Below are 26,197 nucleotides of genomic sequence, written 5' to 3'. Positions count from 1 at the left end.
TACCTCCATGACTTCTATGTAGTAATATTTGTATCATATTTTCTACTGTAAATTCCATTCTGATTTTGTCTTGTAACAGCTCTAATGAAGTGGTTAGGGAAGATGGATTCATTCTCGTAAGTGAAGAAAGTGAAGTCTATAGAAGTAAAATGTCTTGTTCATGGTTTAAAAGCTAACTTGTAGGATAGTCAAGACTTAAAACCCAAGTTACCTCTTTCCATGCTGCCAATTAGGTCTGAGTACCAGAATGGGGAAAATGCCTATTTATCTAGACAGTAATATTATCTCTAAAAGTGAAGGATTGTATATAGAATGATAACTTTGAAAGCTCTGGGCAGTTGTTCCCAGTCTTTTGGACTGTGGGGGATTCCTTTTTTTCTTTTTTTTTTCCCCCATTCTTCTCATGGTTTTTATTCAACATTGATTTATTCAACGTGTGTGTGTGTGTGTGTGTGTGTATGTGTGTGTGTGTGTGTGTGTGTTTTAATCCAAGTTAACATATAGCATAATACTGGTTTCAGGAATAGAATTTAGTGATTCATCACTTACATACAACACCCAGTGCTCATCACAAGTGCCCTCCTTAATGCCCATTACCCATTTAGCCCATCCTCCCACCTAGCACCCCTCCAGCAACCCCTAGTTTGTTCTCTGTATTTAAGAGTCTCTTTTTGCCTCCCTCTCTGTTTTTATCTTATTTTTCCTTCCCTTCCCCTATGTTCATCTGTTGAGTTTGTGAAATTCCACATATGAGTGAAATAGTATGTCTTGACTGATTTATTTCGCCTAGCATAGTATACTCTAGTTTATCCACGTTGTCGCAAATGGCAAGGTTTCGTTCTTTTTGGTTGCAGAGTAGTATTCCATTGTGTATATATACACCACAACTTCTTTGAGGATTCCTTTTTAACATCACTCCACAGAAGCTGTGTATTCTAGTATCCATGATTGAGAAGAGCTGCTCTAAGTCTAGTAATACTTAAAAATTTTTTTTTTAGTTTTTATTAATCACATCGTCTATATGATTATAAAATAATTGTAATGGTCTAACAGTCAGTTGCTTGATGTGCATATCAACTTTGAGGTTTTCCAATAACTGAAACTTTCCATTGGTCTGTTGCCCTGGGGAAGTGATTAGAACTACTCTAGGGCAGTAAAATTCCTCATTCACCATAGATTTTATTTGATGAGACCCAGAAACACTGGGACTTGCTGGAAAATTAGTTTTTGATCTTCCTGTGCAATAATTAGTACTGAATATACCACTACTAACAAAAGTAGAATTTGGGAAAATAAACCTAAAATAAGCCAGTCTGTTGTGAGCTTAGTACTTTTGCATCTGTAAGTTAGATCTTTAAGACTGTATTAACTTTATAGTCTTTTGTGTTTTCTTTCCCTACTAGTTGTAGTTAATTTCTCATATATCTCGCTTTATAGTGAAAAAGCTGCCTGTCTAAACAGGTTTTTGGCCCGGTCATTTGCTTTAAAAGAAACAATAACGACAACAAAACCTTTTTATATTGGGAGCAGAGATGAGGCACTTTTCCATCCCTGTTTTCTGCTAATGTGCACTTACCATCAGCCATACAGAAAATAAAATATCTTTCTGTATTATATTGTTTTTCTGTGCTAGGATCCAGGTAAGTGATTGGTTGGTTTTGAATTAATGGGTATTTAAACATGAATTATGTGCCAAATACTGTGCTCTGTACTTGAGAGATAAAAAAGAGTACAGAAATTAAAAGGCATCGGGCCTGCCTTTAATAACTGGTTAGGTATGTGGATAGTCAGACACAGAGTAATTCATTCTGTAAGGGGTGGAGGGCATAGGTATGAGAGATAATTTGGGCTGGAGGGTCCATCATAAATGGTGTAGGACATTTATATCCCATTGTAAGAATTTTGACTTTTACTCAGAATGAGATGAAAAATCTTTGAATATTTTGAGCAGAGGAATGACATGATCCTACTTAAAAGGAAAAATGTGGCTGTTGTGTGGCACATTGATTGTTGGGTGTACAAGAGTACAGGGAGACCAGACTACTATTGCATTAATCCAGGTGAGAGGTGATGGTGGCTTGCACCAGAAGGGTAGCAGTGGAGACTATGGAAGGTGGCCATATTTTGGACCTTTAAAGGTTGAACCAACAGGATTTGCTCATGAATTGAGGAATATGAATGAGGGAAAGGAGACAGAGAAGATTTCCACAACTTTTGACCTAGGCAACTAGATGGACCATAAATTGAAGTATGAATTGTATGCTTTGGGAGCAAAAGAGAAAGCAGTGACCAATTTAGATTAAGATGAGGAGACAGAAAAACCTGTTTGTACTGGGACTTAAAGTACAGGAAGAATTTATGTCAAAAGTGGAGCAAGTCACAAGAAGACGTGGCCTCTTCTGAGATTTGTGAGCAAATATAGTTTTATGTATAGATGCTGGAGGGCTGTGGGAGAAGATGAAAAAGGAAGGATGTTTTGGGGTTTATCCAAGAGAGTCTTGCAGTATGAAGGATTTGGGGATTTATCTCGAAGGAATTGGGAGGTATGGTCACCTCTGCATCCAAACTGTGAAGTCCTCAAGTTTAGTGTCTAGTGTTTTGCTTCTTTTCCTTTCTACTTTGTCACATTAGCAGCCCTTCTGTTCCAAATATCTATGATCTTATACCGTCTTTCTCTGTCAAAACATCCCATTTGAATGCAATGAAACTGAAACACATCTATATTATCTTGCAAATGTCCTGGTTATACCTTGTTTTTAATTAAGCTTTTCAACTCTAATTTTTGTTGAAGAAATTTTAGGCATTTTAGAAATAGGTGGGGAAGTATTTTTTTAGGGGGAAGAGAACACTGTACTTGGTCCTGAAACCATACTGATGCTAAAAGTGGTGCTGGAAATATACTTGCCTTGATTACAAAGCTTTAGAAACACTGGGGCAGGTCGCTTTCTCCTTATCCTTATCCCCCTTCCTATTCATGCCCCCTCAACATGGACCCTTTCGTTCTGTTGCTCAATACTCCTTCATTGAAGAGATCCAGAAACTATTTTCATAGTGTTCTCATAGTGTGATTCTCCTTGTTCTTTCATGTGAAGGGGGTTACGCTTTCCAAAGTTTTAAATAACCATTTTTATTGCTTTAAGTTGTCTAGCATCTAGGATACCTGATGAGGAAAAAGTGAACAGTGAACCCTATTTGTTGAAGTCTGGTAAAGCAGAGGGAAGATAAATGGAGAGGACTGGTAGGCTAGAAGAACACAGCTTGTAAAGGAGAGAGAATGTACCATCCAGGGAACCCAAATTTAGTTTCATTGTATCCAGGAATTTTGTCTGTGTAATACTTGAACTACTTGATGCTACTAATACATATTAAATGACTAAAAGGGGAGCATTGAATTAAAAACTATGCTAAAACTCCAAATCTCCAGTTATTTTTGTCAGATATTTACCATTTGTGGTAGCCTGCCTATATCATACATTATGAATAATTACATATCTGATTCCAACAAACTTTGCTTTTATGTTCAATTTCTATAGTTGCCCATTGAGTCTTGTCATCTACTTACAGTTTTAATAAGAGAAAACATTTCCTTATATTGTTCCTAGGGAAATCTTTGTATCCATTTTGTAGATTGGCTTTGATATTTTATAGCCTGTTTTGTACTACTTATTCTTGTCATGTGTTTTGACCTAGTTTGACACTATATTAGGTTACTCTCTAATTAGTTGCAGAACATTAGTGTGAACTCAGTAGTATATGCCTTTCTTGTGGTCAGATCTCAGTATTTGTGGGCTCATTCAGTATCGACTTAATGTTTGGAAATCCTAATGTACTAGTACCACGAATTTCATATTAGAAACAGTTACCTAATTTCCATTCTTTATTTTGTCACTGTCAGTGGCTTTCATCCTCAGATTAGTAGTTTTATGAAAGACACTACATTTGGTACCAAAAGTTACCCAGGGATTGGCTTGCTTAAAACTTTAGGTTAGATGTGCTTACTTACCTCCAAAATTATGCGGATTCTGAGCATAGTTTTCTTAGATCCCACCTACTGTGGAAAATACACCATAATGATAGATGTTTGGAAATTTAGAGATGTCTGAGGACTGTTTCTCATGCAGACTCAGAACTTCAGATGTGATTCACGTGCATTAGATCTAAAATCATTAGATCTACAATCATGGCTTTTTTTTTTTCCCATAAAACAGCTTATTCTTTAAAATCTGTACTTCCATTTGATTGGTTTATGCAGTAGGGAGTGTGTGCAGTCTCTGTTAACTGTTTATATGCTAAATTTGAATTTGAATAAATTATTTAAAAAATAAATAACTTTTAAAATAAAGAAATTAGCAATGTTCTTATTCCCTTTTGTTTCCAATTCATTGTATTCAGTTGTCTTCTTAAATCTGTTTTGGTTTTGTCAGTTACTTGGGATTCCCCTCAAAAAGTTTTTTTAATTCTGAAAACAGCTCTTCATCTCTTAAATGTTCAGAACTTGCTTGGCTGCAGTTAAATAACTGAAATGTCCATTTCCTCCTTTGGATTGTACTGTGTGTTAAATAAATGAAGATGGTTAAGAGCATGATCTAAAAGAAATTCAGCCTTGGTTACTTTCCCCATCACATGCAAAGAACCAGAATCGCAGAGTTTAAAACTGTCTGTGGAAGCTGCTTACCAGCCTTTTTACATGAATAAGCTGTTGAAAAAAGTTTTTTCTTTTATTTCAGGGGTTCATCCTGGAATGCCAGTTACATCTGGCATGTAAACTCAGCCTTTCCATGTTTAGGCAAACTTCTAAAATTCTGTATCTGGCAGGTTAGGTCCTAGGGGCTATCTTAATATGTGCAGCTTATTGATTCCGCTGTTTTAGGCTGGCTGCATTGGCCCTGCATGCAGCATGTTAAAAACCCCCAGCTTTTTTTTTTTTTTTTTAAAGGTTTATTGAGATCTGATTAAGTTTATTACTTCAGTTCCCTTAGAGTTCAGAGCTGTTTCTGTCTTGATTTCTGGCTCTCCTCTGTGCTTGTCAGGGTCTGCTGCTCCTGCTGTAGGTGTCTTCTTCTGCATTTCATCCCTTCTCTCCTGATTTCCTTGTTCATGGGCCCTTCTTGGCTCTCAGGCCAAGTGATTTAGTTTGTAATCCGTTCTAAGAGAAATACTCCTTTCCTTCTGCCTTGTGAATTGGCTATTCGAAGCATGTTGTGATAACCTTTGTATTTTGCTGTGTATTTTCCTTGATGGTCGCTGATGCATGCAAAGAAGATATCTTAGTAGTTCTTCATTTTTTGGTACTTTCAGAGCACTATTCTGTGTGACTTTTTAAAAAGGAGACCTTACTGGAAAAGAACTATCCTTTAAAATATATTTCGTGGCCAGGGGATAAGGTCTTGCTCGGGCACTGTTTGTGTTATTACTGAAAATACCCTACTGGCCAAACGGGATTTTGTGGCAGAATGAATCCCCCAGGGCAGATGCATATTCTGTGAGATTATAAACTCCCACTCTAGAAATCTACAACACATTGTGGGAATATCAAATGCATATAATAAACTACATGTTTATAAAAAATAGAATTTAAAATAATCGTGGGTAGACTCAAAAAGTATGGAGCTGCAAGACCATTTAAGCAGTCATTTCCTTTTAGGGTAGCACTTTTTTAGCAAAAAAGTGAATGAAAAGGGTAATAACACTGATAGATAAAATTGAGATAAATAATATGCTTTAAACACAGCTGTGCCAGTCAGGGATTGGGTGGTCTTCTACAATCAGGCAGAGCAAGTAACTTGATATCTCTTATTTTGAGACTTATTTTTAGTTTTCAGCTTTACTTTAGCTCTTTTCAGTGGAAATGGAGGGTGCATGACCAGAATTTAAAGAAATAAAAATATGCAAATGTGCAGAGTTATTCCTTTGAGAAGAAAATTCCTTTTGTTGTCTTATATTAGCTTCAGCCCAGGCAATGAGTTCCATATGTTAGTAGTATATTTGAAGTGTTAGAGGACTCCTGCTTATGAAAGAGTGCTTTGTAAATGTAAATATTTGTGAAATTATAATAAAGTCAGAATTGTTAGATAGATATTTTAAATAAAAGCAAAAACCCAGCTTATGATAACTTTCCATAACATCCCATATTAAATAATGACATACCTTACCCTAGCCATACTTATTTCACTGGCTTTCTATAAAAGGGAAAATAAGTTATGCCTAGAGTAACAAATACTTCATCAGTTTCTGACATAACTGAAGCTAGGGTTTCTTACTAAGATTTTGTTGTATTCAAGTGTGAGGCAGTTTGTAGGGCTGAGAGAGATTACTGTAAGTCTCTTTTGGGAACTACTGGTTTATATTTGATGAGCTTTGTAAAAATCTCATCATACCTATTGAATCTGTACCTATGAAAGTGGGACTCTTGAATTCTTATTTTTTAACCAAACCTTCAGGTGATTTTTTTTTTTTTTAAGGTCAGGTCAGAAATTAGTAATTACTACTAAACAACAGAATAAAAATGGTACATCTTACTGCAGCATAAAATTAATGTAAAGATTGGTGGATTAATTTTTATATCAAAATAAGTAATTTTTTATGAAGTAACATATATAAGCATTCTTAAATATTAGACTTCTGCTTTCTTTGTCCTACTTTGGACTGTGCTTACAGATTCATCAGAATGTATGAATTCATTCTCTTGCCCACTCAGATGCTTAGTGTACATAGGGGTTTTGTTTTTAAATATGGAGTTATTGGGGCGCCTGGGTGGCGCAGTCGGTTAAGCGTCCGACTTCAGCTCAGGTCACGATCTCGCGGTCCGTGAGTTCGAGCCCCGCGTCGGGCTCTGGGCTGATGGCTCAGAGCCTGGAGCCTGTTTCCGATTCTGTGTCTCCCTCTCTCTCTGCCCCTCCCCCGTTCATGCTCTGTCTCTCTCTGTCCCAAAAAAATAAATAAAACGTTGAAAAAAAAATTTTTTTTAATAAATAAATAAATAAATAAATAAATATGGAGTTATGTGTTTATTTTTGTTTTTTTTAAATACATTTATTATGTATGTATTTATTCAACTTCATTCATTCTTTTTTTTGAGAGAGAGAGAGAATGTACACATGAGTGTAGGAGGGGCAGAGAGAGGATCATAAGCAGGCTTTACACTCAGGGTGGAGCCCCAACAGGGCTGGATCCCACAACCCTGGGATCATGACCTGAGCCAAAATCAAGAGTTGGACGCTCAACCAACTGAGCCACCCAGGTGTCCCAGTGTAGATACGTTTAAGAAGCACTAACAGGATTCTTAATGAATTATTAGGGCAAAGGAGGGAATAATAGATTTATTACCTTTCAAAAAACAGTGCTGAGGCAAGGAAAGTTGGAGAAAGGAAAAATTGTTAGAAGAATTGAGTAGAAGAGGCAGAGAAAAACAAGTAATTGGGAGACTCATTCAACCATTTGTGTGTGTGTGTGTGTGTGTGTGTGTGTGTGTGTGTAGGCACATAGTTATTTGCTGATTAATAAATAGTAATTTGTATCCATCATAATGGACAAGTGAGTTTAGAGCAGGTGTTATATATAGCAGTCATTTCCTTTTGCATGTAGTACCTTAGGTGATAGCATTGTTACAGGTGGAAGGGGTGCTCCTATCATCTAGAATTCATGTTGTCCCCAAATTGAATACTTTCATATGATTTCTATATGCAGAGAGCAATGAGTAGAATTTGAAAAAGCATTCTTATAAATATAGTAGTCTTTTGCTAGGCTAAAAATGCATGATTAATTTATGAATTTTTAAAAGGAATTTGTGAAAAATAGTTAAAATAAAAAATAGATGATCTGGGCTTTTTCCCTATGTGTACCATTCCCTACGTGCTCATTCATATAGTGAAACCAGTTCTTCGTGAATTGATGAGAATAAACAATGAGCAGTTATTTTTTAGTTGCTTAGTTGGTTTTTAGAATAATAAGTTCTGTGGAGAATATTTTATTTCTTGATAACACAGAATACTTGGGTGTTAATGGAATTTTATTCTTTCTTAGGTCATGTTTACTGGTGAAAATATTCCTGTTCATCCTCATGTTTATAGCAATGGTCATATCTGTTTATCCATTCTAACAGAAGACTGGTCCCCAGCGCTCTCAGTCCAATCAGTTTGTCTTAGCATTATTAGCATGCTTTCCAGCTGCAAAGAAAAGGTAGGACTTTTCAGAATTATTCCAAGTAATATCTGTTCTTTTAGTTTGGGTAAGAAACTATTTTAATATATGATTTATTTGAAAGACTTAATGCCTTTTATTATGAAGTTATAGGTAATATCATGTTTAGTAATAGATTGGAAAATTACTGTGATAATTTTTCATTCCACGTAGAAGTCAGACATTGTTTTATATTTCTTAAACAGAAAAGTTCTGCAGATTTCTTAAATAATCTGAATTTTATTTCTGTAAGCATACACAGGGCAAATGTGTACAAGAAATTCTTGCTTCTGGATTTCACAATGGAAAGCCCCAGGAACAAGTTTTCATAGCTCCCTTCTCCACTCTGTTGGCTCCCACCCTATCATCCTCTTTTAGGGAATTTCCCAGGAGCCAGAGCTTTCCTATCATTATGATCATCATAATGACTAGGTTGAAGGAGGAGGATTAGATTACCAGTAGAATTTTCAGGACTTCCCTCTAATTCTCCTTTACTAATCCACAGATCCTGTGTCTGATGGAAGGGCAAAAATTACCAGAAACAAAAATCAAATGAGTCAAACTTAGGATACCCTTTTAAAGTATCTAAATCCTGTGTGCATTTCTGATCTTCTTGTCATTTCTGCCTGAGGGTTAGTGTAGCACAATATTCATATATTTCTATATTTTAAAGACTCTCTTTCATAAGGGTTTCCTTTTGTATTCGGTTTAAAGGAGAAACAAATTTACCTTATGTATTAGGGGGTCTGTGGGGTTATTTCAGCATTTTTTTTTCCTGTGTTCTCCAAATTCAACTGTCATTTTTACTAAATTAGTGTTTAGAGAACTTGAAGGTTAGTAGCTCATTTTTAAATGGTAAGTTCTCTAGACTCTGAAACACCAAGACACTGTTTGCAAAGTAAGTTTCTTGGAATGTTAGTTCCATAAGATGTTTCTTGGTGTTAGTTTTAAAAAAACAAATAGGTTTTTTTTGTTCAAAGAAGTATGGGAAATAATGGTTTAAATTGTATTTTTTAAAAATATGCATTATAAGCCCTTAACGTACAGTTTTATATACCTAATATAAGAAAGAAAAAAACTTCTGGCGGTAAACTATTACACCATTAGTTAAAAGGTATATAGCCCCATTCAGGAATATTAAAATGTGCAGAAAAATGTACACCTTAGAATAGAGGAAATAAGGTACATACTATCTAATTGTGGTATGACTTTTTAATTTAAGTTTCCTCTTTCCCTGTGGGCTTTTTCACATTGCATATAAAGGCTACGCTTGAGCTTTTGTTAACCCCAAGGGCTTTGGAAACAACTCTTACTCATTTATTGCTTCCATATTTTCTCATCCCCCACACTTCCAATCCCAGCATACATAAAAATTTTTAGGTGTAGAGCAGAGCAGTTTGCAGTTACAAAGACTTCTGTGCCCGTGTTAATGTTTAATGTCTTCTGAAAGGTGAGGCAGTTAAGTATAAAATTTAATAAGAAAAATTGAGACGAACACCAGTGATGTGTGCATGTAACTCTTGCATGTGCCTTGAATTAATTAGCACTTTTTTACATTTTAATGTAATTTAAAATACATGTAATGATTTACTCTTAAAAGCTAGAAATGACTATATTCTTTACCTCCTTTATCCTTTCTAATCCTCACTATTCACATTTCAGTTTTCTACTAGTTTTCTTGCATAGTTAGTAAATGACTAATTATTCCATTTAAATTATTGGCAAGCTATGTTATATAATATAAACTTCATTATATTTAAACAAGGTAATAATCTGGAAGCTAGAATTCTGGCCACACTAGTTCTGTGAAATATGAGGAAAATTCAGCAAACATTTCGTAGGTACCTACTAGATGCTGTTTTTACTGTGTTAAGTACAAGGTTACAAACATGAAGAGGAAACTTGGTTTGAAACTGAGGGGATCTAGCTCCAAACAAGCTTTTAAAAGTCTTTTAACTACTCACCAAAAGCTCTTCTTTTAAAAGAGGTGAATTTTACTCTGTGGCCAATGTGGTGCTGTGAGTTTCACTTTAATATTTGAGTTGAATACAAATTTTAATTTTTATTATAAGCATTTGGGAACTTTGATTTAGTCATAATTCTTTCACTCCAGTTTTCTTTTTCACAGGCAAGAATGGTTCCCTAAACTGAGGGCATTTAAATCCATTATGTCAGTAGATTTCAGTAGTTAAAAATAATTTCTGATATTGAGAGGGCTTTCAGTAATTTACCATTTATTCTCAGTGCCCTTGTAATATAGATTATCCAAACTTTCCAGCTTGTATTCAGTTCCTAAAACAATTTTGGTAATCCATCTTTTTGTATAGTTACTTTATTTTTCTAAGAACCGTGTCTCTGTGATCACTTAGTAATTTGGTTGTATTCTTGACTTAAGCAAATAGAATGAGTGTATTTTCTTCCTTAAACATGTATATATATATATATTTTTTTTTTGAAGATTGGGTTCTAATCAATATACAGAGAAGATGAGTTTATGAAATTTGTTGCAGTGGTAGCAGTTTATTCCACATGAACACAGATTATGACTTTGCAGGACAAACAGCAACAGACCATCTATTCTTTGAGGTAGCCAGGCATCTCATTTCATAATACTAATTTTTCAGGTATTTTCTTAATCTGTGTCAGCAGGGTAATCTTGGGATAGCTGTTTAACATCTTATACTCTTCCCTTTTGTTAAATCACTATTAACATTGACTTATAAGAGCGTTATAAGGCTCAACTAAGATCAGAGTTCTGTACCTGAGTTATAGAAGTGCCAAGTGGACTGCCTATCTCCCTTCCTGTTGTCTAGGCAGTCCTGCTCGCCATTAGTTGTTGGTTGGACCTATCATATTACCTACTAACCTGCCCTCAATGGCTTTAGTACAAACTTGACATGTTTCCAAATTTTTGTAGAGAGTCACATATTTGTTTTATGTAACCAGTATCCAACATTTTCAGTAAAATTCCCTTCCATAATCTGTCGTCAGTGTTGTTGGCATCACTTTTCCTGCTATAGCTCCCTTGGAGAGCTGCCATATGTTTCTAATATTATGCTAGTCGGGACATATGTATAGCAGAAATGCCAACATAGCTTTTCCCCCTTTTTCTTTTTATATATTGTTTGGAAACTGAATCCTTTAGTTTGTCCTTGGTGGTACTATCTTACAGGAAAACCATAATTCTTTGTGGAGGTCTAAAGTTGCTGTTAGTTTCTCAGACAAACCTAGTAAAGTAGACTTCTCTGACTTTTTTTCTTTTTTTTTTTTTTTTTAATTAGTTTCTAGAAGTAATTACTAAATTATTTCTAGGGAGATAAATGAAAGCAAAATTCTTTAAAACCTAATGCTACCACTTTGGGTTAATAGTTGGAACCTAATCCAAATCACACATGCATACCTTTATTTTATTTTATTTTATTATTTTATTTTATTTTATTTTATTTTATTTTATTTTATTTTATTTATTTATTTTATTTTATTTTTTAATTTCGGTGTCAAGACTCTACTTTTCCTGGAATATATTCATTTGTGCCACATAAACATTTGTATTTTTTATGCTGTCTGTGATAATTCTGCTAAAGCTTTTATTAAAACTGTCTCCTTAAATCTTCTTCTATTTTATAACTTCTTATCTATTTAAATTCTTTTTGGTTTCAGAGACGACCACCAGATAATTCTTTTTATGTTCGAACATGTAACAAGAATCCAAAGAAAACAAAATGGTGGTATCATGGTAAGCAGTTTTATTTTAGCATTTTGGTTTGAAAGATTATATATCTGTTTGGGGAAAAGAAGGGAATATATAACTGATGTAATTTTGTAATATAGAGAAGGGTCTTTAAAATATTTAAGACATTTAATGGATACGTTGGACTAGATTTTTAATGGGGCACATAAAATCATACCTATCATGTAAGTAAAATCTAAAATCACTTTAACATTCTAAAATGCTACCATTTTATCACTAAAAAAGAGTCTTTAATCTTTAAGTGAAATTGAAATTAGTTATTTGGAAACCTGTTAACTTAAAATAGAAATTTTGATGTCTTTTGTAATTACTTAATTCTGGTACTGTTCTTAGTGGCAGGAGGGGGAATCACATTGTAAAGAGATGATCCATTATATAAAGCTCTTCCTATTCTAATAGTTAGCCCTCAAAATTTTGTGGTTTTTCTGATTGTAGCTGTATGAATACAGTACTCTCCCTGATTTTGTTTTACTGATTCTGTTGGGAGAGTGCTGGTAGCTTTTTAACTGAAAACTGCCAGTCTTTTCTAAACTGACCTCACCTCTTCCTTAAAGAGGTATATTTGAAATTCACAACAAAAATTTTATACTCTTCAGTGTACTTTTTGAAGGGAGTGAACAAAACCACCCTGATATATTCATCAGAGCATTTCCTTTATTTTTCTTTTTTTAAATGTTAGCCTAATAAAAAATGAGAACTGGGGCGCCTGGGTGGCTCAGTCGGTTGAGCGGCTGACTTCAGCTCAGGTCATGATCTCGCGGTTTGTGAGTTCGAGCCCCGTGTTGGGCTCTGTGCTGACAGCTCAGAGCCTGGAGCCTGTTTCCGATTCTGTGTCTCCCTCACTCTGACCCTCCCCCATTCATGCTCTGTCTCTCTCTGTCTCAAAAATAAATTTAAAAAAAGTAAAAAAAAAAAAAAATGTAAAAAAAAAAAAAAAAAAGAAATGAGAACTGACAGCTATTTAGTAAGAATATGATCTTTCCCCCCCTTATCTTTCTATCAATTGTGAAACCTTCTGTTACCTGAGTTAATTTGAGTCAATTAAAAACTTTTTAAATTATAAAGTTCTGTAGGTGTTGAGATAAGTGATGGCTAGAATCAATACAATAGCACTATGCCAACAGTTACATGTTAGAAAGCATAGTGAAAGAGGAATGCCCCTAAGAGCCATGGAAAGGTAAATACTCATGTTAATGACAGTTATAGATGACCTAGAAGAAAAAATGACAAAACTTGTAAGAGCTATCAAAAAATAGAGATATTTGATGACAAACTAGTATTATATAATTTTCAAATTATAGGTTTAATATAATTTAGTAAAAATCCAGTGGAATGATGGGTGAGTGCTTGAAAGTTGGAAAAAAATAATAGGTGAGAAGAGCAGTTTGGATTTTGAACTAAAGGATAATGAAAGAGAATTGGTCTACTAAATACCAAAACATATTAATGCAAGAATAGACATCAAAATAGAATTACTCTTTCCTAGGCCTTTTTATATATAAGATTTGAATATATGGTGAATTAGGTGTCACAAATCAGAAGGCAAAAAATTATTTAGTAAGTTAACCTGTTAGAAAGTTGGTAATCATTTTGGGAAAGAAAAATTTACATTTTTACTTCATATATAAAATATTTCCTGTGGATTGAATTAAGTACTTTTTTTTTAAACAAGGGAAAATATTTTCTTAAAGTTCGGGATCATCTCTAGAGGAAGGAAGAATTTCTGAAATCAAAAGGAATCACAAATGTTAAATATTAAAGAGTTGTATGAAAATTTAAACCTTTTAGAAAAACCTCAAAGCACAGCCAAGCTTTATTTTAAAAATGTGAAAAACATTTACAGTTTATTAAAAATAAAGACCATTTATGAGAGTTGCTTAACATAATAAATAAAATTAATAAAAAACCTTGGCCAAAAACTTCACAGTAAAATAATTACAGATTTAATATTTTGAAATTATTTTTGAATTGGCAGAGTTGTATAAAATGAGTGCAATCTTGGAAAAGAATAAAGAGTAGAAAAAAAATAGTGCTTTCGTATTTGTTGATGGTATAGCAAGTTCAGCAATATTTAACAAAGTTTAAGATCAAGACTTTTGTCTGAGTTACCAACTTCTGAGAATCCATCCTAAGAAAATCATCTTTTAATTTTTTTTTTAAATATTTATTTTTGAGAGAGACAAAGACAGAGGGTGAGCAAGGGAGGCGCAGAGAGAGAGGGAGACACAGAATCCGAAGCAGGCTCCAGGCTCTGAGCTGTCAGCACAGAGCCTGATGTGGGGCTTGAACTCACAAACTGTGAGACCATGACTTGAGCCCAAGTCGGATGTTTAACTGACTAAGCCACCTAGGTGCCCCAATCCTAAGAAAATCATTTTTAAAACAGGAAGTGTTTTATACGTGGAATGTTCAGTGGAGGATTATTTATAATACACACTATTTGTTATCTTATGTACTATTTGCCTGGATTCATTCCAGGCACAGACATGCACACAAACACACCTACCTCAACGAATCCTTCCGCTACACACACCCTCAGGAACTCCTTCAGCAAAGTCTTGTTGATTGCTTTCTCTTTTAAAGAATTTAATAAACTTTATTACTATGCCTAGAATGCTGGTTTTGTTTTAGTCTTTAAGGTATCCCCAAATAATTCTGATAGAACTTGACGCTTGAGGACTACCGTTACAGGGATTCTGAGATATAAAAGGACAGGTTTCCATATAAAATGAATTAATAATCATACTTAAGGAGTTCTTTCTGAGCACTGAAAATCTACTAAAACATTTAAGACCCTACTTTAAGTAAACAGCCCTTTAATTCAATTTACACTGCTGTCTTGTCATTCTTTTTCATCCTCTTGCCTAGGACCAAACACCAAACTACCTCTTCCTTCCAAAAAAAAAAAATTCTTGAGTGTCACAGACCCTGTATCTTAGCATAGAAAGTCCCAGATTCATCAAAAATTCAGATTAGTCAATCAATATTGACAAACACACTAAATCAAACATGTTTTAAAGTGTCAAAGTTCTAAAGATAGTATAGTCCTTCTGTTTCAAACTCAACTTCACTAATCATAAAAAAATGCCCCGTTGTCTTTTCCATAGATTTTAAGCCACTTGTGTTTTCTAATAAAACTTGAGAGGAAATTGTCTTGGAGTGATGAATTTTAAAAATACATATAATTTGAATGTATAAACTGCTATCTTGCCTCAGTGTGTTCGTACATTTTCCCTTCCTTACTCCCTGGTAGGGAAATTTCAGAAAGATACAGTCTTTCGGGCCCTCTGATGCTGCCTTATATAGATAAAAGGACTTATGAGAAGTCCTTTATCCAAGAATATTCCCAGAATTTCTCATTATGTGCTGTTGAATAAGAAATGGAGAGGGGCGCTTGGGTGCCTCAGTTGGTTAAGCATCCAACTCTTGGTTTTGGCTCAGGTCATGATCTCATGGTCATGGAATTGAGCCCCATGTCCAGCTCTATGCTGACTGTGGAGCCTGCTTGGGATTCTCCTTCTCCCTCTTCTCTCTGCCCCTTCCCTACTCTCTGTCTTTCAAAATAAATAAATAAACTTTAAAAAAAAAAGAGATGGAGAAAAGTCCCATAGTGAAACTAGAAATATAAAATTAATTATTTAAAACAAAATACACTTCATAGAAGTTATTTTTCATAGTTAATAGTTTTTATCTGTTAACTGAGAAATTTATACTTTCATAACTAAAATAGAAAAAGTCTTTTAATAGGTTGGACTATTACATTCTCCACCTTAGCCAAAAAGTACTAAGAAAAGAGAGGCTTTTCAAAGTAAATTAGCTTCTTACTGTCCAGGAGTTCATTTTACCAATATAAACAGACTAAAAGTGTCTCTCCGCCTTCCTGCCCCCAAAATACAAATTAGCCATCGTTAAAGGACTGGATTGTATTTCAACTAAATTATGACTATTCTAGCTCAGTTTCCAGTCCCAGGTACAGATACATTTTTTTTCATTTACAGATAATTCTGTTTAAAACATTCTCAGATTATTGATTTACAGTGACTGTTCTTAACTCAGTATGTTTTGTACTCATGCTTGAACCCTGCATACCTGAATCATTCCCCTCCCAGAATCTCTTTAAATCGACAGTTTGCTTCATGAGTGACCATCATATGAAATCAAGAAAGGGTAATACTAGTTGTACTTTGAGATGATAGAGCAGCTGCTCTTTCATAAAGGTGAGTGGGTATAGACAGTCTTCCTTGAACTTTTCCTTCATCTTTAAAAACTAAAGCATTTCAGCTGTGTAGCATATATTATCTCTGCCTTTATACATTTCAGAGTGACAGTTATAAGCAATGTGAGAAATAGCTCACCTTGACCTTACAGCTGAATTTGAAAAATCTTATCAAAAAGGTAATCATACTCTCACTCATAAAGCAGAATACGTCAGCTTTGTTTTGAGTTTTCCAGATGTCAGCTTATATGTTTTTCTGTTTAGCTGCGTTAGTTCCAAAAGATCTTCATTGATCAATCATGTTCTCCTTATAACACCAAATTAGCAAGAAATATGGACTCTTGTTATTTCTTAGCATCATCTAATTTTGAAAGGGCTACAAGGTCAGGCCAGTGTCCTGACATGACCTACAAACTGAAACAAAAAGATCCAGAGACTAAATAAAGACTTGCTTGGAATTAGATGAACTTACTGAAACACTTAACATTTCAATTTCTAGAAGAAATTGAATTCTGCCCAAGCAGAATTGTGGGCCTCAGGTATAGGCTCCACAGTCCTTGGGTCAACGTGGGTCAGAGTGTTCGTCAGTGTTTGTAATCAAAAGAGACAAGGGAGGTTTGGGTTTAGTTTCATAATATCTATGCACTTGAGAGGGCTTCCTGGCTGTAGGATGAATGCCACTATTAATGAAAAACAATAATTCAGCAGTTCAGAAGATCTCCTGGATTTGGAAGAGTAGGTTTCTGCTGATACACCAGACTTGAGCTGCCAGATAGATACCAGTGTTGGGTGCTTGAAAAAAAAGCCTCTTTCAACTTAAATCTGTGATCTTCCACATTGTTAGTATACTTTGAAAATGTAGGACAGTCACTGCTACCCTACTGTTACTCTTTGTAGTATATCTTCTGCATTTCTTTCTGCATTTCTTTTGAGATTCTTCTCTAGCTCCTTAATATTAAAGTGCAAAAATTTCCTGAGATGTGAACACACATTCCTTACTGTTACTTACTTGAAGTTTACTATCAACCTGTTTTCCAGAATTCTTTGATAGTTTCTATTCACTAAAGAATTAAGGCCATTGGGATACAAATATTCTGTGTTGCAAATTAAGGCCAGGGGTCCATATGCTTTGAAAAATTGGTTAAATGGAGAGAATAGGGTTAAAAAAATAAAGGGAACTAACCAAAATAGGTATTTGAATAGACAACTCATTTCCGCATATATAAGGGGAATTTACCTATAATTCAGGGCTAAGATGGTAGCCAGTTTAGTGCACAAATGTTTCCAGTTTAGCACACAAATGAATGAATGAGCCTAAAGTTCAGTATCAAAACAGACATAATTGTTCTTGAAAAAGAGAAAAAGTATTTTTTTATGGAATCATAAAAATATTTCAATAAGATAGCCAGTAGAATCCATTAATAATATGATCCATCTGTTTCCTGGGATCCATATTGAATGTATATAACTTAGTTTCATAATGATTGCTTTTCATAAATGGCAGTACTGATCTGGTTCTTGAAGCATTTTCCTTAAGGTGATAAGAGAATTGAGCAGTATAGCTTAAGACTGTTATTGAGTATTGGCTTCAGAAAACTAGGCTTACAGGAAATAGATTGGCATAATGTTTAGATGTTATGTCCAGTAAACTGTTGAGTTTATAAGTTTGGGGAGGAGTAGAAGAATACCTCGCTCTCTTTTTTTTTTTTTTTTACAAAACTTTAAACTACATTCTGGTTCCATTCAGCTGGACCTGTAAAATTTTAAGGATTATAAGGGGATAGGAACATAAAATTGTCTCAGACTAGTATTGATAAACTCTTTTTCTTCCTGTCTTATAGCTGTCTATAGAACTATAGTACTTATAGAGTCTATAGAACTTATAGTAGTCCATAGAACTACTTATGTTAGGTGTAAACCTTTTTATTTGCACTACCTTACAAAATCATTTTCTAAATTCCCAAGTACAAATGTTTACGCAGCTTAACAGCCTTTTCCCTTTATTTCCTGCTAGATAACAGTTCTGTTGTCTTTTGTGAAATCTTTCTTGAACTGGTTCATCAAAGTAAAATTTGAATTCCCTAAACTGTTAAGACACAAACCTAACTGTAAAGATTTATTTTTGTCTTTCTTAGAATTGGGATCCCACTTCATATCTACTGACTTATTACTGTGTTCCTTTTTTTCTAGTCTTTTGTCCCTGGGAATATCCAGGGAGGTGGTTTCCAATATAACGTGATGGTTGTGGTGTCCATTATAATTGGATGATTCTTATACTCGGGAGAACTAAATGACATGCTTCTAATATAGTTCTCTTCCACTCATATTTCCCAGAAGCCTAGTGAAGTTAGCCATGGTAGATGTCACTTCTTTGGAACTGATGATTTGTGTATTATATTTGAGGGTATAGTTTTAATAAGCGCTTACACAGTTCCAGAAAAAAAGTTTAAGGGATTAATCTAAGATTTTTTTTCCAGGCCTTCATTTTGCTACAAATACTTTATTCAAGAGGTTAGATATATTGTGTTATTTGACCATGTTTTATAGACCTATATTTGTCTTGATCTTATTAAATTAACAACCTTTTTTTGTAGGTCATCCTGGTATTCAGTAATCTTTTTCATCTAGTTAGGAAACTGTGTTCCTTTTGCTAACAAATGAGTTTTTTGCTTCTTAATGATGGCCTTTTTTTCCTAGGAAAAAGTTTGCCTGGCTTTGGCTCATACTTGTCTCCATACTTAAGTATTTGCTCATAGACTCTTTGGTTATTTACAGCCATGATGGATTTGTAATGTTAAATCCATGTGTCCTTGTGGGTCCAGCTATCAGAGATCATGGAACTCTATTTTCAAAACTTAGTACATTTATTTCTCTAAAGATAGAGTATTTAAGACAGGGAGTATCATATTCGTCCTCTAATTTTTTTTTTTTTTTTTAACTTCTGATCCAAAGTGGAGATTAGGGTAGGGAGAATAGCTTTGTATGGATTTCTTACTCATTTTGGTGGATTGTAGCACATTCTACAGCAGCCCACTATACTGAAAAACTTCCAAAATGAACAACCTGATGCAGATACATTTACAGTATCACCTATCAGAGATGATACCTTTGGAAATAAAAGCTTATTTTTGGCAGTTAACTAGGTATATGATGTTCAAATTGAATTTTGTCTCACCTTTTTATTGTATACATTGTCATATGGTATGATACTTAAAGTTTGACCTATCAGAATTTAGTGCAGTCCCTTAGCTTAGAGATCTAAGGGCGGTTAGTTTGAGTATTAATTTCAAGGACCCTAATATTATAAATTACTCTGTTGGAAAAGTGATGTTTTAACATTTTTTATATTCTGCATCCATGACATCTGTATCTCCTCTGTATTCCAAGTTCCACAGTAATTGAGGAAACATACTTTCATGTGACACTTAGAAACTATAAACTGTCCATTTACTTCCTTCTTAAAGATATTATTTCTTCAAAGAATTCTAATGATTTAGGTAAGATTTATTTTAAAAATCCAATATATTTCACCCTTTAGATCACCCTTAATGTACAGGGGATGGAATATTCCACGTGTTTGCCTAGCAGGGAATTCAGATATACTGGTTTTTAGCTCTTATTGAATCATTGGGAATGGGGATTTTATTAACAGTGTATTGATCCTAACATGGATATTTTATAAAATTTTATTTTAGCCAATTTTTCAGAAATGTTTTAGAGAGCTTTCACAATTCTTGGGTAGTTGTTACTAGTCTTCCTTCTAAAGCCTCTTTCTGAAGAGTAACCAGTCCTCAAAATAAATCCTTCAGATATGTCTTGTGAAATAAAATTTGCAAAATATGAATCCCCAAATTTCATGTCTTACATAAATATGATGTGTTGAGGCTACCAAAAGTCATTACTAAATTATTTTAGTTTTTTTAACCTCATTTGCATATGTATCTATACTTGCTGAAAAATGTATTTTTAAATGTATTTTCCATAGAGAAATTAATAACACTGACTATGTATTAATTGATTTGGAGATCATACCTTATTTGTGAAGTTATTTCCTTCATAGACTAAAGGCACAACTTGTATTATCCTGTGTTAAATAGTAGGACACTGTTGGTCAGGAGTTTGCTTCCTGTCTCATTATAATGTAAAATTGTGGCCCTTAAAACAACGCTTGAGAGATAAATCCTGAATATGTGCTAACATATATCAATTTATTATTTTAAGTAGAACTAACACACTAATTAATGCATCATTTAAGATCTATGTGAACTACATTTCCATGAAAGAATTTAATTTGATGTGTTTGTCACTATATAATTGAACACAAATTGGACTTTTTATTTGCAAGGATTGGGGGAGGCAAGTCAGACAAATAAATCATGTTCTTCTTGCTACTTGAAATTATTTATATGTTAGGCTAACTTGTGGATTTTACTTATGCAGGCTTGACTTTTTTAATTATCTTTTTTCTCCTTTTCTTAAAGATGATACTTGTTGATGCCACTGTTATCATCCTCCTAGCAGAAGATAGTCCTACTGAGAAAATGAGCACTTTGATCATTCAGTCTTTGAACTTTAACCTTTGACTGGAAGTGACCTATAGGCAATGAAGACTACTTCCTTTTACTGCATTTTTACTCGTGTGCATTCTGGGCGCATGTTGATCGCTGGTTCAGTCCAGGCAACTGACATGCTTTTATTAGTCATACAGTATTAATGCAGGTGTCAGGAAATGTCAAATATAATTCCATTTTTTATTTTTATTTTTTTAAGCTTTTGGAAAAGTTCCAGGTCCTCATGTATTGTGCAATAACAATGACTTCCTTGGCGGTTTTGGGACGTTCATTGCCGGCAATGGACGTTTAACAGGAAAAATTTTCATTAACTCCTGCCACCCAATGATTAATGCATGATAGGGCCTATGAAATGAACTTATTGGTTATAGTGGGATTATAAATAAAGTGAGGGATCCAACATTACCTTGAAAGTCACCCCAACTGTTTATATTTGGATTCTATGCACTGTGATCCTAAGGTTAACGGCATGAATTAACATGCGTCTTTAAAGGACTGTAATGAAAGATCATTGCGTATTTATTGAATTGTTTATATCTGCTGTCAAATTGTTTTGACATGGAAGGTTTTCAAGTAACATTGGCAGAGAGGTACAATATGTTATCCCTATGGTGAAAATAAATTCATTTGTTGTATATAGTTCCTCAATATCTGAAGTAAAGGTATGAGTAATATAGGGTATGAATGGTTTAATCAAGGCTTTATTTTGGAAGTAAGAAAAATGGCAGTGATGATTCAACTGCTGCAGTCCATAATTTGGGCTTATTTGTACATTAACAGTTTTTCCAAGTAGGTTACACTCTGTTACTTCCTGCTAGCCATCAGCATGAGCCCTACTGCCTAAACACTATTTCATTTATTTATGTTTGGAAAATCCACAAACAGTTTTTGTTTGCAATTTTGTTTCTTTTGTTATGTTTTAAGTCAAGATTGAATGTTACAGTACTTCAATTGGAAAATTTTTGTCAAGTTTTTTCCTGTAAATTTTCTTTACTTGTAAGTATCATTATGTCCTTTAATCCTGTACCCTAAAATAAGAAATACATTTTTGACAGAGGCTTAATGTTTTAACAAAAGAGTGTGGACATTTTTATTTTAAAATTTAGGAAACAGTACACTATAGAATGGTATGTTTGCTTATTTGTCTCACACAACCATACAATTTTTCCTGGAGGGATTAGTTTTGTTTTCTTGTTGTTTAAAAGACTTTGCTTACAGCTAGATAAAGTTTTCTATAGAAAAAAATTGTTGAAACGTCCAATTCTCAGTACCATGTAAGTTAATGATACTGCAACTAGGTTCTCTTTTTAAGAAGCGATTATGTATTTTATAAATTACCTTTTCACATATGCAAAAATCTGTTTCTACTACAATGTTATTTTTACTAATGCCTGTTGTTGCACTCTTTTTGACATATCCTGCAGTGAATAAATATATGAATCAATTTGGGCTTAAAAGTAAAAGCCAATTGGCTGAAAGGTTTGAAGTATGTACCCCAGCAAAACCATCCAATCAATAATTGGCGAGGAGTATTTTCAAAATTGTTTTTAATCTCTGTATAGATGACATTTTGTAGCTTTGTACATGTTGTTAATTAAGGGCATATAATTTTACACTCTAAAAGTATAATTGCTGAACTCAGGGGTGGGTAGACTTCAAAAATATGTCTGCTGTAGAAATAACTTGAAAAACAAATTAAAACTATGGCCAGCCACCAAATTGTGGACACTGTTTATACTATAGTTAGCAACTACCACTTTTTGAAATTAAACACATTTTTGTTCTTTCTTCACTAGATACACCTAAGTTCTCACAGTAGTTTCTATCAGTCTTATTAGTTGCCCTGTTTAACCAAGACAAAAAATGTTTTTTGGAATGCTTGAGCTACTCTTAGTTTTTAACTGCTTTTTAATATGAAAATTGCAGTGACAAATTATATATTTTTCATATTTTACACAACTCTAAACTGATTGACTTGATCATTTGTGGGGGTGGAGGAATCTTTCTCCATAATGCTGGTCCTCTTACTAAAATTCTTTTATAAAGAAATGACCTGTGACATTTATTCACCAAAGGAATTAATATAACAGGTCAAAGATGAACAATGCTGTCCTGTAGATTAATAGGTGGTATATAGCCTCAGTTGAGTTTTGTAAAATAAAAATAGCAGTATTTTAAGATACCTCTCTCTCTACCTAGAGATATCATAAAATAAAATGAAGCAGAGGAAAGTAAAGGAAACCAAATAATTTCAGTACACTTTACGGTTTAAAGAGAAGGTGAAATATCCTAAAATATAGAAATACCAATCATTCAAAATTTGCAATAAGATAACACTTTATTCGTTACATTACTCCCTTGAACTTAGGAATTATTGGAAACTCCTTTGCACTTAGATTTAATTAAGTTGATTTTAAATGTAAGTTACATTATTAAAAGACATAAGATGTTTACTTAAGTCATTGCTCTAGAGAGCAAAATTAATGACTTTGTAATAATAAACAATATTTCTCTGTAACACGTTGTTGAACGACAACCAGAATACCAAGAAAATGTACATAGGAATATGCTACTTCCCTCTTCCCTTGCTCTATGGGGCACTGTCTGCTACATAGGCCTACAGAATTATACTTTCATATTTAGACAATATGTACTCTCTATTTATTTATTTATTTATTTATTTTAAGGCCATTCTTCTGGTTTGCCAAATTCTGTTAAGGCAGTGATACATTCATTTCCTTATTTTGCATGTTTATATCATGAACTTGGTGCCCTTAAAAAAAAAAAAATTATGTCAAGTAGGTATTAATGCCATAGATTTTAATGAGAGAAATGGTTTTCAGTTTTTTAAGATAAATTTTTTAAAATACATTTTATGGCTGTTCTCTTAAGGAATTTAATATTCACCTCTAAAGGACTCACTTGTAGTGTATGAATTCCTCCTTTTAGCTAGCAGGGACATAAAGCTTTTTTTAATCCCCAAAAGAAAATGCTAAAAAATAGCTTTTATATACGGTTCATCTGGAGAAAGACCTTAATCCTTATTTGTTTTGACTAGGTATATAAATATTTGGTATAAAATAACTAGAATAGTTTATTACTTTTTCCCTTCTGAAATTTTAAATATATGCAAATATATATCATTAGATTCCTGTGGTGAATAATAATTTCTTCAGATTCTAAAACAGGTATCTAGTGACTGCTTAATTATTTCCAGATTGCATCAAAGATGAATTGACAAATAATGGAAATGAGTAGTGATATGAAAATGGTATGTAACCACATATTACTTGTTTCTGGTAATCAAATCTTATTTTTTAAAAAGCCTATTGTTTTTGAGAATTGAGATATTTAAACTTGTTACAACTTCTTCCTAAAAATAGAAGAGAAGAGGAGGTACTGTGTGTTCAAAAATTTTTTTAAATAAAGAATTCAGTGTCACTAGTTCTAAGCCTTTATGGTCACTGCTGCTTATATTTCTTGATCTCACTTTTATTTAATTTTTTTGTACATATTCGAGATGAATGCTTAGGATTATTAAGTGTATATAAATTGGTTTTCTAAAAGAACTGAGGCTTACCCATATCTTCTCTAAGGATTCACTGTTACCAAAATCAGCTACTGCACGATTCTGTGTTATGCTAATGCCTTTGCATGATTAAGATCTGTGAAGGTGTCTTTTAATCTGCACCACTTGGCCCAATCCTCTTTGCAGTCTTGTTTTTCTCTCTCTTCTTTCTTCCTGTCTTCTCACAGATGTCCACTATGTCGGTCTTCAGCAGTTTCCCGAAGTTTTCCTCTCCCTCTCCCTTCCTTCCTTCTTTCCTCCTTCCTTTTCTTGAGGTTAGGGAATCCAGAGAAGGAAGACTATTGAAATTACATCAGAAATTTTTCTTAAATAAGAGGACTCCTTCCTACAGATAAAATATGTAGAATTTCTGATACTTTATTTCAGTTCAAGAGTAGGTGGCTAAATTTATTGAATAATTGACTACTTGATAAATGAGCTGTTAATTGTAATTTAGTTCTTAAATACTAATATTAAGGGAGTTTTGCTTACTTTTTGGATGGTGACTCTCCCAAAGTCTAATTATTGCCCAAATGAATTGAATTAATTGTTTTGGTAAAAGTGTTTTTTCCATTTATGTTTCTAAGCCATTTTGAGATTTGGAACTTTTTTTCTTTTTTTTTAATAATTTGTGGGAGACTTTAATTTTCTCAGCATGAACTGCATTAAAGACAGGCTTGTATGCATCATTATCATTAGAGGCCCGTGGAGTCTACACCTGTACTTCAAACTTTAGATCTTTATCTTTAAAGTTGAAGTTCTGGTTCTGACTATCGTCCTGATGATTGAGGTGTTCTCTGTGACTTTAATTCTCAAAAGTTACTGGGACTGATAGTTGAGGATGAATCTCCAGAATGGTTATATGACTGTTTTATCAAAAAATTGTTTATAAAACAATATAATATCTGAAGACATTTTTGAATGTGTGGAAGGAAAGCTTGACTAGAAGCTGGTATGTTTTACCATACCTAAAGAACTGCAGTTGTGCAAGTTGAGTGCAGTTGACAGGGAGAAAGAGAAACCGTTCTTGTTCTATTTCTTGGTGCATACTTTGTCAGGGTTTTGTCAAAAGTTTGCTTCTGCAGTAATTCTAAGCAGTTTTCTCAAAGGCAAAGCATGGTTCTGGGCTTTGGCTTGTTAGGTGTGGCCGCACTTGTCAAATTTCCTGGTAAATGGAAAGATTGAATAATCCCACCTCTCTAATTCTAAAGCCTGAAACAAGACTAGTGAGGAATGTGGTAGAATGTCAGATACCATGAATATAAATGCGAGTCTCTTAGTAGTTAACCACAGATTATTTACATAAATGCAAATTGATTGTCATTCTCGGGATAAAATCATTAATCGAACAGATTATCATGTCAGTTATCTGGTAGCCAAGAATTAAGTCTATGTTCAAGTTAAAGTGGATTTGTTGTTTTTAGTTGGTACCATTTTTCTCTCAATATTCAGAAATACAGATTGTGCATTTTATTAATAGGAATGGAAGCTCATGCTTGAGGATTTGAATAGGGTGGATGTATATATTTTATAAATTCAAGTTGTAAAATATGTAAAGCTGCTGCTTTTTGAATAGAATATAAATGTTAAGACATAAATCTATATATTATATATTTTTAAATACATGTACCAAACTTTTGTTAGTTGAATATAAATTACATTGTGTGCTTTATGGAATTCAGTAACTTTTAATAATAAAGCAGTTGTCATTGATTTTTTTTATGTAGACTTGAATATTAAATTGGATAATTAAATCTCTTTGTAGTTTATAATAATATAAAAATTTACTTATGTACTAGTTTCTCATTACAGAGGACTGCGATCTTCAAAGGTTTGTGGAAACAGTGACATGTCCATTTCCAAAAATAGGTGCAACAGCACGAAGATAGTCCCTAACGCCACTTGTTTATTTA

General features: G+C 33.7%; 1 protein-coding gene across 2 annotated transcripts in view; it reads left to right on the top strand.

Moving 5' to 3' along the window:
* UBE2W (ubiquitin conjugating enzyme E2 W) overlaps nt 1–25,997 on the top strand; it is a 75,088-nt gene extending 49,091 nt beyond the window's left edge. For both annotated transcript variants that reach the window (XM_043601211.1, XM_043601212.1), the window contains exons 4-6: nt 8,023–8,178; nt 11,839–11,914; nt 20,627–25,997. In XM_043601211.1, the coding sequence (XP_043457146.1) occupies nt 8,023–8,178; nt 11,839–11,914; nt 20,627–20,640 (246 nt within the window). In that variant the 3' untranslated portion in view covers nt 20,641–25,997. The remainder of the gene's footprint in view (nt 1–8,022; nt 8,179–11,838; nt 11,915–20,626) is intronic.
* Nucleotides 25,998–26,197: the final 200 nt, after the last annotated feature.

The sequence above is a fragment of the Prionailurus bengalensis genome, chromosome F2 (genome assembly GCF_016509475.1).
Source record: "Prionailurus bengalensis isolate Pbe53 chromosome F2, Fcat_Pben_1.1_paternal_pri, whole genome shotgun sequence".
NCBI lineage: Eukaryota > Metazoa > Chordata > Mammalia > Carnivora > Felidae > Prionailurus > Prionailurus bengalensis.
The sequence above is the reverse complement of the archived record's forward strand: the minus strand, read 5'-3'. Positions and strand labels throughout refer to the sequence as shown.